The sequence below is a fragment of the Chlamydotis macqueenii genome, chromosome 3 (genome assembly GCF_036417535.1).
Source record: "Chlamydotis macqueenii isolate bChlMac1 chromosome 3, bChlMac1.mat, whole genome shotgun sequence".
Lineage (NCBI taxonomy): Eukaryota > Metazoa > Chordata > Aves > Otidiformes > Otididae > Chlamydotis > Chlamydotis macqueenii.
This window is the reverse complement of record NC_141558.1, coordinates 39,682,629-39,700,374: the sequence shown is the minus strand read 5'-3', so window position 1 is coordinate 39,700,374 and position 17,746 is coordinate 39,682,629. Positions and strand designations below refer to the sequence as shown.

General features: G+C 38.1%; 1 protein-coding gene across 2 annotated transcripts in view; it reads left to right on the top strand.

Moving 5' to 3' along the window:
• RNGTT (RNA guanylyltransferase and 5'-phosphatase) overlaps positions 1 to 17,046 on the top strand; it is a 187,011-nt gene extending 169,965 nt beyond the window's left edge. For both annotated transcript variants that reach the window (XM_086745338.1, XM_086745339.1), the window contains 2 exons: positions 12,820 to 12,943; positions 15,773 to 17,046. In XM_086745338.1, coding sequence (XP_086601464.1) covers positions 12,820 to 12,943; positions 15,773 to 15,936 — 288 coding nt within the window. In that variant the 3' untranslated portion in view covers positions 15,937 to 17,046. The remainder of the gene's footprint in view (positions 1 to 12,819; positions 12,944 to 15,772) is intronic.
• The last annotated feature ends 700 nt before the right edge of the window (positions 17,047 to 17,746 follow it).

Sequence of the window (17,746 nt, the reverse complement as noted above, 5' to 3'; positions counted from 1 at the left end):
TCACAGCCTTGGGGAGCTGCCCATCGCCTACGTATTAATGCAGCACCATGCAAGAAGTAAAATGCCCGATTAGTGTCATATGTTAACCTACCCAGTTGTAACTTAATAGTAATACAGACAAGTGCAGCCCAGCTTCTGCTTCATTTCATTAGTGGGTCGTGGTTAGCCACGCTTGGTTGCTGACCATTGCAGGAGCGGATTCCCCAAGTGTTGTAGCATTTCTTTTGTACAAATGCAACCACGGAAGAAACCCGTGGAAGAAACCTGTGTGGCATGTAGGAAAGAGGCCAGTCTGTGGTGGAAGCGCTGTACGGGAATATGCAAAAGCAGAATTAGAGACCAGAATGTTTTTGTTCTTTTACACAATAATACAAGATACCATTACTGTATTTTCCTACATCATTACATTCTCTTTCCACTGGTTACACTTTGGATGCCATTAATGCATAGAAAGAGGTTTCAGAGTATCTTAACTTCAATAGAAGGAAAACAAAGGACATCTCTGAATAATTTAAAAGGATGTTTATAGATCAGCGAGTCAGAGGTTTTGGACTTACAATCCTGAAGCTAACAGTAAAGCAAACAGACCCTGAATTACTTAATTACTATCTTGTTAATATTTCATTCAGAATGTTAAGGAAAAAAACCCTGTACTTAGTAATTAGTGCTAGTAATTATAGCAGGAAACTACAAACCAAAGCTTTCCGTTTCAGTTCGTGGGTTTCTCCACTGCGTGCACTTTTGCCTGATAAATCAACTCCCTTTTACCTTGGGCTTTTCAACTGTAGAACTGTCTATGTAAAACTCTTTAATCTAAAGGAAACTAATGAAGTTGGTTTAACGTATAAAAATACACTTTGAGATTATCAGGGAACAGGTTATAGAGTTGCCATGCTGTTACGTGGTTTTTCTTTCTCTTTTTCTGAGCTCTTTCCAGCACTGCCTGTTCTTCTAGAGAGGAGCCCTTAAGAATTTATTTGTTTCCTCACTGGAATTGTTATTGGTGTTGGCTGGTTCTAGAATGGCTTTATGATGTTACTTGTAATTCTGTTACATCATGTGAAAAGCAAACCAAGTGTTTTCAGCTGTTGTTTGTTAGAGAACTAATGCTGTTTCAGTCCTGGGCTTCGAGTTGGGGAGGACCGCTGCCTAAACACAACTGTAGCACTTGAGCAGAGTGCTCAAATTAGGCTCTGAATTCTGGGGAATTTAAGAATCGGCCCATGCAGAGGTCTTTGCAGGCCACAGCTTTATGATGAGGGGTTTTTTTGAGAGGTTATCTGGTTAGAAAACTCAAGAGACTTTTCTTGGCTTTCCTTGCCTTTGATAGCTCTTGCAGGCTAGCTGGGTGAAGTAGTTTTGTGAAATAAGAATGAGGAATAAATATTGTCACGGACTTGTTTTGTTATTGGTCCACCATAAGAAAGTGTATGAGCAAAGCCATGAAAAGTGAGCTCACGTTCAGCAGGCCTTCACAGATTTCCTGTCTGTCAGGGCTCTGGCAGGACCAAATTTCAAACTATTAGTTATCTCCTGTTGTCAGCATTCACTATTCAAAGCTGTAATCCTGTTTAGTTGAGAGTAAAACAGAAACTCGGATAAAATCCATATTGAATTGTCTATCTAGAAACACTGCTGCCCAAACAGACCAAAAAATTCATAGGTTTCTCAGACCACATCTGGCAAAATCCATAAAATCCTCTGAAGCCAGTTGTGACTCTTCCAAGTCCATGAATGTTGTCCATTCCTCTGCCTCATGATTACTGCAGTCTGCCACCCCACCCCATGTGCATTACCGTGGTGTCCCAGGAAATCTGGCTTCCTAACTGCAGATTCATTAATAACAAGGAATGGAAAAGACGGGCTTGCAGTGAAAGGTAGAGCGGTAAGAACCCTCTATAGGCTCATTTACTGACAAATTTGTGCCATTGATAGATTAGCCCTTGCTTACCTTTCTTTTAGAGGACTGACCTCATGAGCTGGCAGGCACCGCAAAGCCATTTGCAGTGTTTGAGCCACAGTTAACTTCCCTATCCATCCCTTCCGTTCCATAACCCCACAGTGGTCAAGACGCTTGGATTTTAGATTATAGGTCTGATTATACAGAAAGTCTTTAGTTGCTTCTGAAGAAGGAGGAAAAATGCTTTCCGTGATTTATGCCTCAAAGCCAGTTAGGCTTTGAAGTTCAAGGAAAACTGCTCCAGAAGGGGAGGGAGTCCAAGCCAGCTCAATGCTATGCAGGCAGTTGAGAAGTGAGTTAGGGCAGTCGACTTTCACTACAGCAGTTGCTTTGATCACATCTAATTTTCGAAAGTCTACGTTAAGTCAGCAGCCATTGATCTTTTTGTTGTGATGTATTATCAGTAATGGAAAAAAAGAGATTACTTTTCTTCTAATTGAAATCTTAGAAGGATGGAAAGTACAATGAAAAATCCCTAACATGGCTTTCGCAGCTTTTTATCCAACACGTCTTTGCTTTATTATTTGGATTTTATAGCAGTGCTGAATAGATTGTCTTTGTTGTTGTTTGGCTGCTCTTGGTTTTGTGTTTTATATTATTGCAGTGTTTCATCGAGGTATTTATCAGCTCCCTCATGTAAGTGGTTCTGGCAGTCACCTGAAACTCATCCAGTGTCATTAGCTACAAAAATGAAGGTTGAGCAGGGTTGTGAATTCCAATTTCAGTGATCAGGTGTAAGCATGGCCCCTCAAAATGGCGAGGTTTTAAAAATTGTTGTACTTCGACTTTTTTTGGTCATCCTATATTTGAAAATTTAAAGTTTTGGCTTATATAATACAAATGCAAAGCCTGAAAGTTTTCTTTAAAAAATAAGATGTTATTCTGCTGTAAGAGACTTGTGTGATTTCAAGATCTGGTACTCTTCTGAAAAATTGAATAAAACACAGACCATATAAAAGCTATGATGAGCAAGACTGAGCTCTCCTTTCTAGCATGGCCCTTTAATTCGTAGGAGATTTGGTTGATGACAAACCATTCGGTCTAGTGAGGTGGATGACAATTGTCTGAGTTTTTATTTCCTACAAGTCCCGTAAGCCTCTGTAAGTTTTAATATCAGAATAACTAGGAATTGTCTCTGAAATGTATGAAGGAAAAAAAATTTTTAACTTTTTGTAAATATGTTCTGGGCAAAAACTGAAACACATGTTAAATATAGGAGATTAAAAGCAAGTTTGCTTAGTTCTAGTCTTAGATTATGCACACATTCTCTCTGTACAGTCTCAACATTTTCAAGTATTAATAGGATTTCTAGATCTTGAAAATGTTTATAAATTTATAATCTTGCTCCCTACCCCCACCTTTCTCATAATGCTCGCATAGCATGTTTAATAATTTACATATCACTTAGATACCAGTATTTGATAAAGTCAGTATGCCAAATTCAGTTTCCAATGTTATATGTTTCTTTGTTTGCCTACTATAGTGAAGAATATGAAGTAAAAATTTCATTATATCTTTCTTAACGTTATTCAGGAATGTTCTGAGGCAAAGAAATTTGAACCATGGGGAAGGAAAACAGAGCTGCTAACAAACCAGTTTGGGCTTTGTTAGACAGTGGAGTAGACATATGAATATATTACATATGATTATCATAAAATTAGGGCCTGGAAATTAAACAGTCATGCTGCTGCATTTTAGACAGTACATTTATAATAAGCTGTAATAAAGTAAACATTTTGAATGGATTTAAGAAGAGGCATTACTTGTGATCAGAAATGTACGTTGAATTCTTGCTTTTGAAGCTCAATTTAACAATGCAAACAAATTTCCTTATAGTGTTAACACAGTTGTTCTCAGTGGTGAATTTTGATTTATGGGGGGAAAAAACTTTAAGTGTATAAAATTGGCTGTTTGGGATCTAAATGGAAGAAAAGAATATGATTCATAATGGCTGTAATTTGAAAGCTGCGTGTTGTTACAAGTAAAAGTGGGTTTAAAAGACTCACTTGCAATTACTCGCTACTTTGGATTCTAGTTTAAACATTTTTTGGTTTATCTGAAAGAGTGTAAAACCACGGTTTCTAAGAACATTTCAGAAGCCAAGTAAGGAGTGAATACAACAGGTTTGGAGCCTGATCCTAATAACACTGAGTTTGAGCTAATTTACCTTATGAAGCCACTCAGAGGTACAGAACTTACAAGGATAATAGTTTGTAGAGCAGGGGCCCAAATGAAGAGCGACAGATACTACTGTAATAGTAGTTTTTTCCTCAGACGACACGGAAAGGGTGCTGGGAGGCTCCCGATATCCCAGCCCCGGGGAGCCTCCCTGTAACCCATCCCCAGCAGCGCGACAGAAGCGACAGAACCCTCGTAGGGTGTAAGAAGTACGGATAAAAGGAGATTAAATTAAACTCCTACAATCCAACCAGTAGCTTGGGCACAAAGAAAAGATGAAAAACAGTCATATGAGAAACTACACTCTAAAATCTATGCATGATAAACACAAACATTTGTGAAGGGAGCCATCATTATAGAGATGAAGTCCAACGTGAACGGCAGAAAATGTCAGAAAAACTGTTCATCCTCTTCTGACACAGTCATCTAGGTTATCTTTTATTTTAAGGTATAGAAATAGCACTGCCAAAGGTTTTTAAATAGTGATAGCATTGCTTTGTCTCCAGAAGATTTGTTTGGGTTTCTACTGATAAATTATTAAAGAGATGTCAGCTGCCCAGTGTCACAGGATTTCTCGATAGCAGGAGTGTAAGTACCTGAGGGGTAATTAAGATCGGGTTTAGAGAACCTAATGGGGAGTAAATGCTTTCCCTGTTGTGTGACCACAAACCATCTCTCTCTGTTTCCCCGTTTGCAAACTGAGAATAATAAGCCTTATGAAATTCATAATTTATGAACAAGCTAAGTGGTGTTTGCAAGTATACTCTTTGCTATTGGTGCCGAACTCTTGTCTCTGGATCTTTGTGTCCTAGCCCACAGTGCTCTCAGTTTGGGGCTGGCTGCCTTTTCCAAAAGCAGTCTGAATAAAACACAAATCAGGATTCAGACTGGTCTTCACAAGCTAGCTCATGTCAAGTAGAAATACAGTCCTCAAAATATTATCAGGCTGTGGGTGAAACGTTTCCTCCTGCAGTCATTGCTACATTATGATTACAACTTTTTCTATCAACTTGCACTGTATATCCTTGCTGCTTTAGCTAGCTCTGTCTTCCCCTCCTGTACGGGTGCTTACCTTCCTGGTGGGGGAGAGCTTTTAGAAGAAACCTCCTCCAGTGGATTTCTTGTAGAGCAGGTTGGCCCACATAGACATTCTCTCTGCAGTAAGTTCACACTGACACTTGCTTTGAGAGCTCTGTTACTGGTTTCTTACTGCTTGGGTGTTTACCACAGTTCCCCCATCCCCTGGAGTTTCTTCCTCTTTCATCAATACATGCTGAGAGTCAGAATTATATGAGCTGCTTTTGAAATACAACTTTATTTAAGAACTCATTTCAGTGGAGGTATACCAGGTTCATACGTCCTCAGCACAGAATTCTTCCGTTTCTCAGTTTTTACAGAAGATGTACAGAGACATCTTTTTTTCTTTAATCCACAGACCTGTGATGATGAGGGTGCCTGGGCAAGGGATATCGATCTAGGAGGACTATTTATGACTTTGTTTCGTTTAACTGTTCAAGACCTGTATGGAGCCTTGGATCTCTGCTTCCTATTCTTGATGATAATTTAAAGAAAAGAGTTTTTTAAAAAGCTTTGAAGTTCCCTCAGGAGTTGGGTGGAGATAGCAAAGTCTAGCAGAAAGGTCAGCCGCTCTTTTGAATGCTGTAGATGTCGGAGTTACAATGCCCAAAAGTGTTCAAAGAGTTTGTTGGTTTGCTGTGGCTGACCAGGTTTTCCCATTGAGTTAAACAGGGAGTACAGAAAAAAGAATATCTTGAAGAGTGCAAACACAGATATATTTCCACATCTTGGTCTTAGCAGTTACCAGTTATCTGCTTTGTTGTAGATACCAGTGTTCCTCTGAGAGTTCCAAACAAAGCACAGAACTACATTGGTTTCTTAGAGATAGTTCAGATGGTGTTGCAAGGCCAGGTGTACAGGAGACCTTCCAGGATGCTTTGAGAAGTCTATTTCCAGCTGGCACATAGCCATTAAACTTGTAGTATCACTGATAAGAGAAGGGCTTTTTATGTCTTGTGTTTCCATCGGTTAGTTGTCGGGAAAACCCACGGACTCCAACCCATTCTATGTATCAGAAAATTGAGTCCGTATTTGAAATTACTGTATGTAAGAAAGAGATTCTTTGAGAAAATGTTGTATGTTAGCAAGAAAGAAGAAATAATGAACTGTGAGAGCTAGACAATGCAAGTCAAAAAAAAAAGCCAAAAAAAAAAATCCAGAATTTCGAAAACCCTTGTTCTTGTGATTTTGAAACATGATTTTTCTTTTTAGCTTTTTTTTTATTATTTTCTAGTGCTTGGTGTTAGCATTGTGGTTTAATTTGGTGTGAATAAAATATTCACCATTTTGATATTTCTTAATGTTCCTTTCCAGGAATGACTTCTCAAAATTGGAGTGTTTCCATTTCCTATGTACACAAGAAGTGGCGTAGTTACACTTAGGCGCCTTCTTTAATGTTAAATAAACATATCGACTGCATTGTGTTTACCCAAGCTAGTAACCATTTGTTGGGTAATATATTGCTTAAAAGGAAACACAATCAGTGTGTTTCATTTAAAATTGGTTATTTTACTTTCAAGAAATCGATGTTTTTGGTAAAATAATCTCTTGAATCGTATTAAGAAATGGATATTAAGCTGCATTACAAAATCTATTTTGACTTAAACAATGATGTGAAGCCGTTTACTTAACTTACTAACTTCTGCCAGCTGACAGTATTAATATATGTGGTCCTGTGTACACTGATGGTATGAACAGGCATTCAATAACCATCTCTTAAATTCTTATAGTGCTTTGAGAAGTTTTACTACGGAACACATGAGATACTTTATGTGAATGGGGAAAAAATGTTATTTAAAGGCATCTGAACAAACCGTCCAAGAATTAGGATGAAGCACTGAAGGAACAATTTGGTATCTGTATTAAGTGCTGCGTTGTGCCCTGTAGCTGTTGGGGCCTCTGGTAACTACACAGCTACTGACTCTCTAGGATGTTCTTAGTCAAATCATTGCAATTTCTTATATTTATGTTCTCATCTGTAGTTGCACGTGAGAGTGCTTTCCCAGGATAGTCCTTGTCCATACAAACGTTCCTCTGCAAAGCTGGGCATGCACTTAAATCATCCACTTTGGAGCTTTGCTTTGCTTTAGGTGTATTCTCAAAATAAACAGGAGCCCTGTTTCTCACACCTCATTTCTTCTCAATTCTCTTGGTTTGACATGAAGCTCCTTGGAGTTTGCTTGTCACCTTCAAGTCTTCAGTCCTCAAAAAGATCTCATTTTGAGTTTGGCTTATCTTTATCTCTTTTTATTGTTACTGCTGCTTCTTTATTTTTTCTGTCTCCATCCTATTCCTTCAGGAAGTCTTGACCCCTCTTTCGTTCCTCAATTTCCGATGTAATTGTTCTTTTTGTTCCCTGACTCTTGTCGTTGCTTCTCTCTGGTCTTCAGATGATGACCCTTACTCCTACAGAGTCATAGTTGCCAGTGGGCAGGTTAATTCTCTCTGTCACCTAGGACTTTCCACATTGTTCAAGAAGTTTAAAAATAAAGTCTATAGTACTTTGTAGTTGTGAGCATTTGAGAATAGTGCAGAAATCAGGATTTGAGATGTGCTGTTTTGCTAGAGAGGTTTTATTTCCTAAACTGTCATTTGTGGCTGAATGTATCCCAATACCCTTAGGACAAGGAACTTGTAAATGTGATATTTTTTGGACAGTTCTTAGAAAAATGCAGTTTGATTTTTGCAGGATGACTCACTAGAGAAGATGTGGGCTCTGGTTCTCCTGCAGTAGAAGTCTGGGAAGCAACCAAAAGGTTTCTCCCTCATGAACACGCAACTGATAATTTATTTTGGGACCTGCTTCTTTGGGTTGTTAGTTTGCTTTGGCTATGAGAATGAATCCTAATGGAGAAAAGTTAGTTATGATTGGGAGAGAGGACGAATTACTTTCCAGGCCTTATGTGGCAGCTTTAAACTTTTCTCCCCTGGAACTTGTGGGTAAGAAAAGAAAACAAACAGTTTGTCTACTTGAGCGTGTCAAAACGGAATGCCTTCATTGCACATGCCAGCTATAAAAAGAAAAGGCAGATTCTTCTTAGAAAATAGAAAGTCATTACATTTGGAATCTATCTTGCATTTGTTTTATGATTCCTTTTTTAATTCTGTATTTAGGAATAAAGATATTTTTAATTTCATAAGATTTCAACTGCTACTTTTGCTCATTTTTCCTCTCATGGAAGTTAACATTTTCTGCGTCTGCTATTACAGTCACTTCTTCTGGGATCCTAGAAATAGGCTCATGACTTAGGATGTGGAATAAGCAATAGAAATAGGTGAACTAAAGAACAATTTTCTTTCTATAAATGTTTGGTAATAGAGGGGAAAGTGCAACAAAAAGACATTTAAGGAAAGAAAGGATTTTAAATAGAATGTGTTAAGATTTTGCTGACAAACATCACTTTCTTTAAAGTAGATTATTTACTGAGCTAAAATTTCAGCTGCTTTGAAAAAAAAATTGCGTATGGAAACATAGGGCTTCTTTCAGACAAGTCTCCATTTATCTAAAAACTTGCCTCCTTTTTTCTTTCTAAAGAACTTGAATATGGGAGAGGTAGATACATTTGGAAAGTTTAAGCTTGTCCATTGTAGATGTGCTTTCTGAAATATTAACTTAATTATCTTAAAATCTGAATTCTCATTGTTAATACCTCTTATGTAAAATAGCGGCTTGCCCAGGAATTTCATTTTCCTTCTGGAGTGATGGTAATGATACTAATGTTTGAGTGAAGTCTTCACAGAAAATATACGTGCTTCAAGTAAATGAAAGAATGACTCATAGAGTGGAATGATGGACCAGTTTGATGATCACGTGAACTGTGGAGATACGCAGAAAAGCCTTGCCCGTTGGTAGACAGCACAGATAATGCAGGCGTGTTCACAGGACTAGAGTTAAATACGTTGAATGTAAATGGTTTCCTCTCTTTTTTAGCTGCATATATTGTTTGGTTTTTTTTTTTTCACATTTTTCCCTAAATTAATATAAAATGTGGCTGCATATAAACATGCTGTTGTGATTCATCTCAAAATGGCTCCATTACTCTGCCAGGTGAGATTATTGGAGATCCAGGGGATGGAGGGAGACTGGAAAACAGGAAATTTCCTAAATCTTTAACTATCATCAGAAAAAGTAATAACCTTACCCCACCAAAGTTTTTCCTAGTGAATAGCCCAGATGATGATGGCAGAGACAAGAGCAGCACAGCTTCTCAGCAGGGAGAGGAGGACAGCTTTTGTCTTCATGTAATCTGGCATTCTTAGGCGATGGTCTTGTTACATCCAGTCTGATTTGATAATGAGCTATTGCTGAAATGGGGATGGAGCTCTTGCCCACTTTTTTTTCTGATCACATCTTGCAGTCTAGCAATAGTGTAGAATCAGCTTTCAAAAGGAAGCTAATCTATATTTTTGGCAAGTGATTTCTGTTGGGCAAGTAGGCTGATTCCTGATAACTAGATCAAATGCAGTCAGGAACGGTAAGTATTCCTGCAGAGGAAGGAAAGTAGCGTGCAGGTTGGTATTTGTCCTTCCCCAGGACACAGTTGTGGCCCGGATCAGAGGTACTGTCCTGATGTGTGTGCACCACCTCTGGCAGCCTTGTGTCTGATATGTGATCCTCTGGGCTCATAGTTCTGACTGGAATAGTCAGAAAATAGGCTAGGGAATAAAATTTGTCTGAAAATAGGCTAGGGAATAAATATTTAACTAATTAATTAATTAAAAAAATTAATATTAAGGTTCTTAGTGTGGCGGGAGTTTCCATCTTTAAGTTGCTGAGTGCTGGTTGAAGTTCAAGGCCTTTTACCAACAGTATGGCAGAAGCAGTGGCACTATACCAACACCAACAGCATTGCTGCTGATGAGGATAAGCATCTTGGCTGAGAATGACCATCACTCCTAAGGCACTTCTCTTTCTGTGAAGCACTAGCTTGAAGAAATACCTCTTAGGAAGAGAAATGATGGTGCGTTGTTCAGACACTCCTACTTAAGGAGGACAAGAAGTGATGAGCCCCATAGTGCAAAGGGAGAATCAAGAAGGTGCTGCTCTGAGCAGCTCAGAATGAATTCCCAAAGGGAAGGAAATTCAAGAAAGTTAAATTTCACAATTTCCCTGTCCCACTTTAAAGCTGAAATACCAGAAGGTAGACTGCAAGTGATAGGTAGATGTAAGGTGTGAATTATGAATACAGGGATCGCTATGGACTTGTTCAGTCCTGTGCATAAACAGAACCCACTTAGAAGTCTACTAAGATACAACAGTAGAAGAATATTTTTAATGCTGAAAAGTGTATTTCGCTCAGAGTACTTGTAGTCTTGATCAAATGGCCAACAGTTCCTGAAATTTCATTAATGTTATGATAAGCATGTTTGCAAGACTGAGGTCCCTTACCAAACTATAGGGAATAGTAGGTGCTGTATTTTGTCCTTTGTAAAGTACACAACTTACACACAACTTACAATTGTTAAAGACTATGGTCACCAGTTTTCTAACAGGAAAATTCATTTAAATCAGTGCTTTGGCAGATGTTCATATTTTGTAGTACGATCTGTCTTCCAGATTGCTAATGAGTGGCCAAGCAAGTATCTAGATAGTTAATAATGCTTAATTGCCACACTCAGATAAAGCTGCCATCTAATTTATTGCTATTCTGAGCATCTGAACACTAGAAGAATGATAAATCATGAGGAAGCCGTGTGAGATGGTTGGTTAGTTGAAGTCATTGCCTGCAGTTCCATACATTTCTCTCTCTAGCAGGTGATCCTTCTAACATTTCCCTGCTTTGGCAGAAAATCAGACACACGGTCATACCCCCTGCTGCCCTCACTTCCACTAGGCAGCTGTTTTCAAAGTAATATACATTCCCAAGGCACTGCGCAGCCAAGAGTTTCTTCCTGTGTTTATGTATCCATAGTGCACTAGAAAAGGATGTTGTATTTTCCTGCATACACCTAATGGGACATAAATCCATCCACAAATGCGTGTCAGTCAAACATCCAGGCTGCATATAGCTTTTCAACATGGATGGAAAGAAGTGACGTGCTGTGCAGAGCATGCTGCAAAGGAGAAGGTTGCTGATCTGGGCATTCAGTTGATTTCATCCAAGTGATCATCAGCAGATGCAAACTTCACTTAACGATTAAATGATTTCAGGAAAAAAGCTCTTTGCAGGTGATGGAATGGATGAAGGAATAATGTGTGACATGAAAACCTGACTCTGACTCTGTCAGTCCTGCAGCAGGACAGATGCCGGCTGTAAGAGAGTTTAACAAAATTGTCTTATAGTGCCGTGGTCACTTGACAAGTAAAATCCCAGGGCTCCCTATCCAAGAATGAGCACGAGTATTCAGGGTAAATACCAAGAACCATGTTAGGATTCTGGTTATCAAATTAAGGATAAATTTTTACCGTGCAGTATAGAAGGACGCAGTCCGTGCTTAGGAGCTTTTCTTGAATTAATTCCCTTTATCTGGGAATTAATGGAAAAGAGGTTCATGGGCTTTTCCACTGTATGTGCTATTAAGCTGTCTGGAGACAGTCATGGCCTTTTTCAAGTCTGCATCCCTCTGACAGTAGTAAATTCCCGTGTCACCGCTCAGGAGCAAGTAGACAACGGAGGTGAAAAATTATGCTAATGAATTGCAATAACCAGTCCCTTTTTATGAGAGCGCTTATGCATGAGATCCTGAATCCGAAGTCTTATATTACCTTGTACAGCTTTCTGTTGGTAAACTACAGCAAACTAAACACAGCTAGCAGTTAAATAAAGCTTTACACTTCTGAAGAGGCTCTTTGGAACAAAGTGAAGTATATGTGTAAAATTGTTAAAGCGTTAGATAAGGTTTGCGGGTTACTATGGTTACTTGAAAATTTTGCATTGTATCATAGATTAGGATGCAGAGGATGAAGTAGCCAAAACAACTAGGAAGTCCAATGCATATAAACTACATTTCCATACCACACAGCATTGCCAAATAGAAAGACAAATAGTTCAGGATATTGACTGCTGACAAATCTATGAATCAATAAAGAGAGGCTTGAAGGAGATTGAGAACATATGTGGTTTGAAATCCCACATTATTTTGGAGCTAAAAGTCTTAATTTTTAAAGACAAATGAAGAAAAAAGAGCAAAGAAAAATACTCGGTAATGTAAAGAATGGAATGATTTTCCATAAGCTCTTTCTGGTATTGAAATCTGACATTTGGCTTTGAGACCTTCAACAAAGAAGGTTGATGAAATATGGATAATACATTTCATGCACTTAGGCTGGCGGTAGCACTTACACTGGAAGCAGTTTATTCCCATGGAAACCTATTTGCATTTGGGCCAGAAGTGACTTTTTTTCCCCCTTTGTTAGAGCTGCTGATGTTTTAGCATAATATAATTGCTGTATATTGACAGCAGACTTGAAAAGTATTTTTAAAATGTTGAGTAGCTGAGCATACGTATACTGGAGATGTAGTCTGTGCAGTTTTGCTGTGTGGGATGGAGGCACGTTGCTGAAAAATGCGGGGCAGCTTTTGATCTTCTATTATTTATCCATAAAAGAAAGGGAAAAAAAAGTGAATTAAAATATGTTTATCCCAAACAATTTTTTTAAACAGGTGACAAAAGAACTGAAACAGTACGACAATAAGATTATAGAGTGCAAGTTTGAGAACAACAGCTGGGTCTTCATGAGACAGAGAGTAGACAAAAGCTTTCCAAATGCCTACAGCACTGCCATGGGTGAGTAAAATAATTTGCTTTAAGAGTTCTTCAGGCTTAAATTTTATTTTTTTTAAACTCTGTTCTGGTTTAAGGAGGAAAGGCACTCTGTGTTCTCATTCCTAGTTTAAGTCCTGGCCTCTCTAACTCATTATAGTAATACCTCATCTTGCAAAAGCTTATGTCATGTTTAGCTTTTATATAGCATGAACCCTTTGGCTCCAGGCTTATTTGATGAAGTCACTTAAACAAATGCATAAGTGCCTAAGTCTTTGTAGAACTGCAAACACTTGCTCGAAGAGACTTTAAGTGGCAGGGCATGCCTTTTACATGAGACCCAAGAAAGTTTTTATTTGCAATAGCATTGCAACAGCAGTTAACTAACTAGCATCAGCTCCTAGCGTTGTGTTGGCTTGTCGGGATGTAATGCAAACTGGCACAGTAGGAGTTGAATTTGTTGAACAAAAAATCCATTATAATTTCACCTCTGTTCGAAACACCAAAACCATTATTTGGCAGATGGGCTAGAAAATTAATAGGAGAAAATGTCATCTTAAGTTTCTACAATAGTCATACAAACAATGAAGAGGGAAACAAATGAAAGGCGGAGAAATATCCCTGCAGATTTGTGAGACTTTTATGTCCCTCTACCAAAACACATTTTGCCAAGTGTTGTAAATTAAATGATGTTGTTTACTTTCAGGTGAAGTATAGGAGATTGAATAGAAGTGTGCAAGGCTGAATAACAATAATCATGTGGATGCTGACTTTTGTTAAGTGCCAAAATGAAGTTTAATCATATTTAAGACCATGCTATTTACTAGGGCACGCGTAGATGATGTAGGATTTTCTCTGAACAATTTTATTTGTATTTCTGCCTGAGCAGTGAGTAGATTTTCTTGAATAAACAAAATGTGGTCATTTTGCCGGGAGATAATAAATCTGTTGTTGCCTTAGGGAACCAGCACAGAATGTAGCTGAAATACTTGCTGGGCAGTCCTGTTAGGAAGGAGGAATGGGCCACAAAAGTCATACAAGTACAATGACATCTCTTTGTCACCATTACCTAAGTTTCTCTTCTCTGTTTCACCTTATTGTTTCAATAGTTAGTTTTCCTTGGAGTTTTCTCTTCTTTGAGGGGTACCATATTCCTCTTTCCTTTGTTCTTAAGAAGATATGTAGCTGCCCTTTTTCTTTTCTCATTTTCTCCATTTGTAGAGCAGTTATGTTATTCCTGACCTTTTTTTTTTCACCAAAACAGAATAAACTTCTTAAAAATAAAAATTAAAAGAAGATTAAATGCTACAGGAAGAACTGTTCTGGAAGAAATACTTCAAATTTTCCATGGGAATTTTCAGAACAGGAAGTTTTCTTTTTGGCTTTAAATTTTCACTTTTGACCATTTTTCAAAATCTGCAAGAGTTCTGTTTTCTCATTTGAGACTTCTATTTCCCCTTTTCTGTTTGCTTTCCCTTGTTGAAAAATACTATTTATTTTTCCCTGTGGTTGAAATAGCAACAAAATTAGTACCTGTCTCCATCTTGCTTTTGGACTTTGATAGCTTTCAAATTGAAAAGAGAAGTGCTTTTTGAGTGATTAAGCTAGGATAGCCCTTAAAAGTTGATACAGCATTATACCAGCTGCCTTGTGGCACAAATTCTATTCCTAAACTACTGATAATCATAATACTTTCCAACTGCTAAAGTCACATACAGTACAACTTTTAAAGCACCTTTTCACCAAAAATAAATGAGATAATTAAAAAAAATAATGCTGGGAAGGTGTTTTATTAACTGTAAAGTAGTGCTTTGAGTGGTTCTGGAATTCTGCAGGAAAAAGGAGTGGTTTTAGGTCATTGTTATTCAGAACAATGCTATATTTAAAGTACATTTTAAGGAGTCTTAATGGTGTTTAGTATTCTAGGGGGCCAATAGGTCATTTTGTGTGGAAACTGCATCCATACTGTGGCCAGTCCTTACATGCTATAAATTGTACTCTAATCATTTTGTGCTTTCTTGCAAGATACTCGTAGGATTCCTACTTAATTTCTTGCTTTTTATTTTTCCCCTCCTCCCTAAGTGTCTTGGGAGGATTATTTAGAGGAGCATAAAGTTACATAGGAAAAGTATTAAAAATATTTAACTTGTTTTAAGAGAAGTAAGCCTTTTTATTTGTTCCATAAAATCATGTGAGGCATTACTTACAAACTGTGACCTGGGGAGTCATGTTAAGTAATCCAGCTGTGCTTGTACATGCCTGCCTTGGCCACCATGCAACACAGTGGCATTTGCTCCATCGTATGGTCTGGTGTGCTTGACGTGTACCTTCCTTGGTGTCAACTCTTTGTGCCTCGTGAAGGTACATGGGTAAAAAAAAAAAGTACTGTGCATTGTGGGTTTATGGTATTTATAGTATTTATAGTGGTGAATAAAAAAGTTACCTTAATTCAGAGGTTTTCAATATTAGGCCAGTCTTGTTTCTAGCTATTTGGATTTGATGAGTGTTCTTAAACCACGTCTCACAAAGCCTTCATTGCTGTTGCTTGCCTCAATTAGGATGTCAGTTCTTGGCGTTTTGTAGTTGCCCCATGAAGCCTGCACACACGTGCCTTTTGTTTGTTTTAAAAAGGAAGATTCTCATAAGGTAGGGGCCCACGACACTGCTCTGCTCTCTTGGGGGCAAAGCAGAGATACTTGACTCCTGACAGAACCATGTTGTGCAAGTCCACATTCAAGGCTGAATACTGCACCCAAATGATGTTATTTATTTTGCAAAGAGGGGATGAAATTATTGAAGTGCCAACTGCAACAAATTGGTTTAGTAACTTGAGAATATGTTCTTTGTTCCCAGCTGTATGCAATAGCATCCAGAATCCAGTCACAAAGGAGATGCTGTTTGAGTTTATTGATAGATGTACAGCAGCTTCTCAAGGACAGACGCGGAAACATCACCTCGATCCTGACACTGAACTCATGCCGCCCCCACCGCCCAAAAGGCCGCGTACGATTACATAAGGCCTTGGTCTCAGCAGATAGCGTGTTTACAGTTCTGCAGAAGGTGAAACACAAGTGTGAAAGCTGGAAAAAAAGAAAATCTGAATTGCTGTAAATACTTGGCTGTGGTTTTTTGAGTTTGGTTTGTTTGAATTTTTTTTTTTTTTTTTCAAATTCCACATACGAATGGACATTGTTTTGTAACTGATAAATTCAACCTTACCTTGTGGTATTTGAAGATGAAATTTCCAAAGATATAGACAAGAACAGTACAGTGAAGTCAATGGAAAGCTGCCTTGTTTATATATGGATCTCTTTTCACCTTTAATTTATAACGTCAGCAATCTGGAACTGAGAAAACATTGGGATGCTGTTCTTTTTAGAGGCTGTATTTGGAAAAAAAAAAAAAGCAGAAGTGTTTTTTTTTAATTATTGTTATTCAACTGATTGCGATTTGTCACCCATAGTATAGTTGATCATAGTTTCCCTGCATTTCTGAGACTTGTGTTTAGCAGCAAACAGCAATGTTGTTTGTGCTCTGTGTTGGTTAAAAACTAAGCCGCCTTAGATTTCACTAATTTCAAAATTAGCTGGGTTTTTGTTGTTGAAATATTTAAAAAGCGAATCCTTCTTGTAAATACCATCTCTTTGAAGGGAAACGTGCTGGGTGTTTGTTTTTTCCCCCTGTTTGAACCTAACACACCAAATGTATAGTGGGCTGATTTTAGCTTTGCTTTTTTATCTGTAGATAAGGAATACACCAAATCTTTAGTATTAAGGTCTCTGTTAAGAGACTGTTCCTAGTACAGGGCTTATTTCTCCGCAGTGATACCATTGTAAATATTACTGAAAAGTACACATCACTGTGATATGCAAGAGTAATAAGCAGTGCTAATAATGATGTCGTAGATCCAGGCACAAAATGGTGAAAGAAACGCCAGACAACTCCTTGTAACAGAGAAGGTAGCTTAGGTGGAAGAGAGCCATTTCAGACAGAAAGTCTCTTGATTTAGGTAATTGCAGGGCAAAGATAAAATGTTTAGGGGGCCAAACTAGTGTCCCAGGGAACAGGACGCTTATTTTCAAAGGTGGGGTTGGCTGTCCTGCAACACCATGCTCATCCACTGACTGACTTTCGTACCATGAACGCTCTGATGGCTCTTGTTGGCAGCGCACTGGCAGATGTCCATGGTATTAGTTTTGAGAAACTGCCTTCTGGTTGTCTAAGGGAGGAGTTGTTCTGAGCTGGGATTAATTGGAAACCAAATGCAAATTTTCAAATTTACTGTACATTTATCAAGCAGGGATCGAATTGGTTCGTTCTATAGTTTGCTTAGTGTGTAAGGCGACCATTCATTCAGCAATCTGATTAGTGAAGCTCATTAATTTGTTATAACTAAAATGCATTTCTGTTTAAATTAGTTTTAATGTTTGTAAGCAAAATTAACTCCTGCATTTTTTTTTTCTGTATGGAAACTTTAGGATTATGCTTTGTGGCGGCTTCTCTAGTTGCTTCAACCTGTTGTATAAATGCAGACGGCATCATTTAGATGGCGTTCCTAGCCTCTCTTTCTGAGATATTCCATGTGTGTTTTAGACAACTGAAGGAGTTATATAGTTACTTTTTATACTATGGTAAAACTTGAGGGGAAAAAAATGCATTCATCAAAGTTCTTTTTTTCAACTGTACATAGTTTCTGCATATTATCTATATAAAAGATATAATATCATCTATGCAAGGTTGCAAAATTATCTCCTAAAAAGAGCCTTATGAATTTGATGTGAAAACCTATGCAACCTCTGTGCATCTTGCATTGAAACACACGGTAAA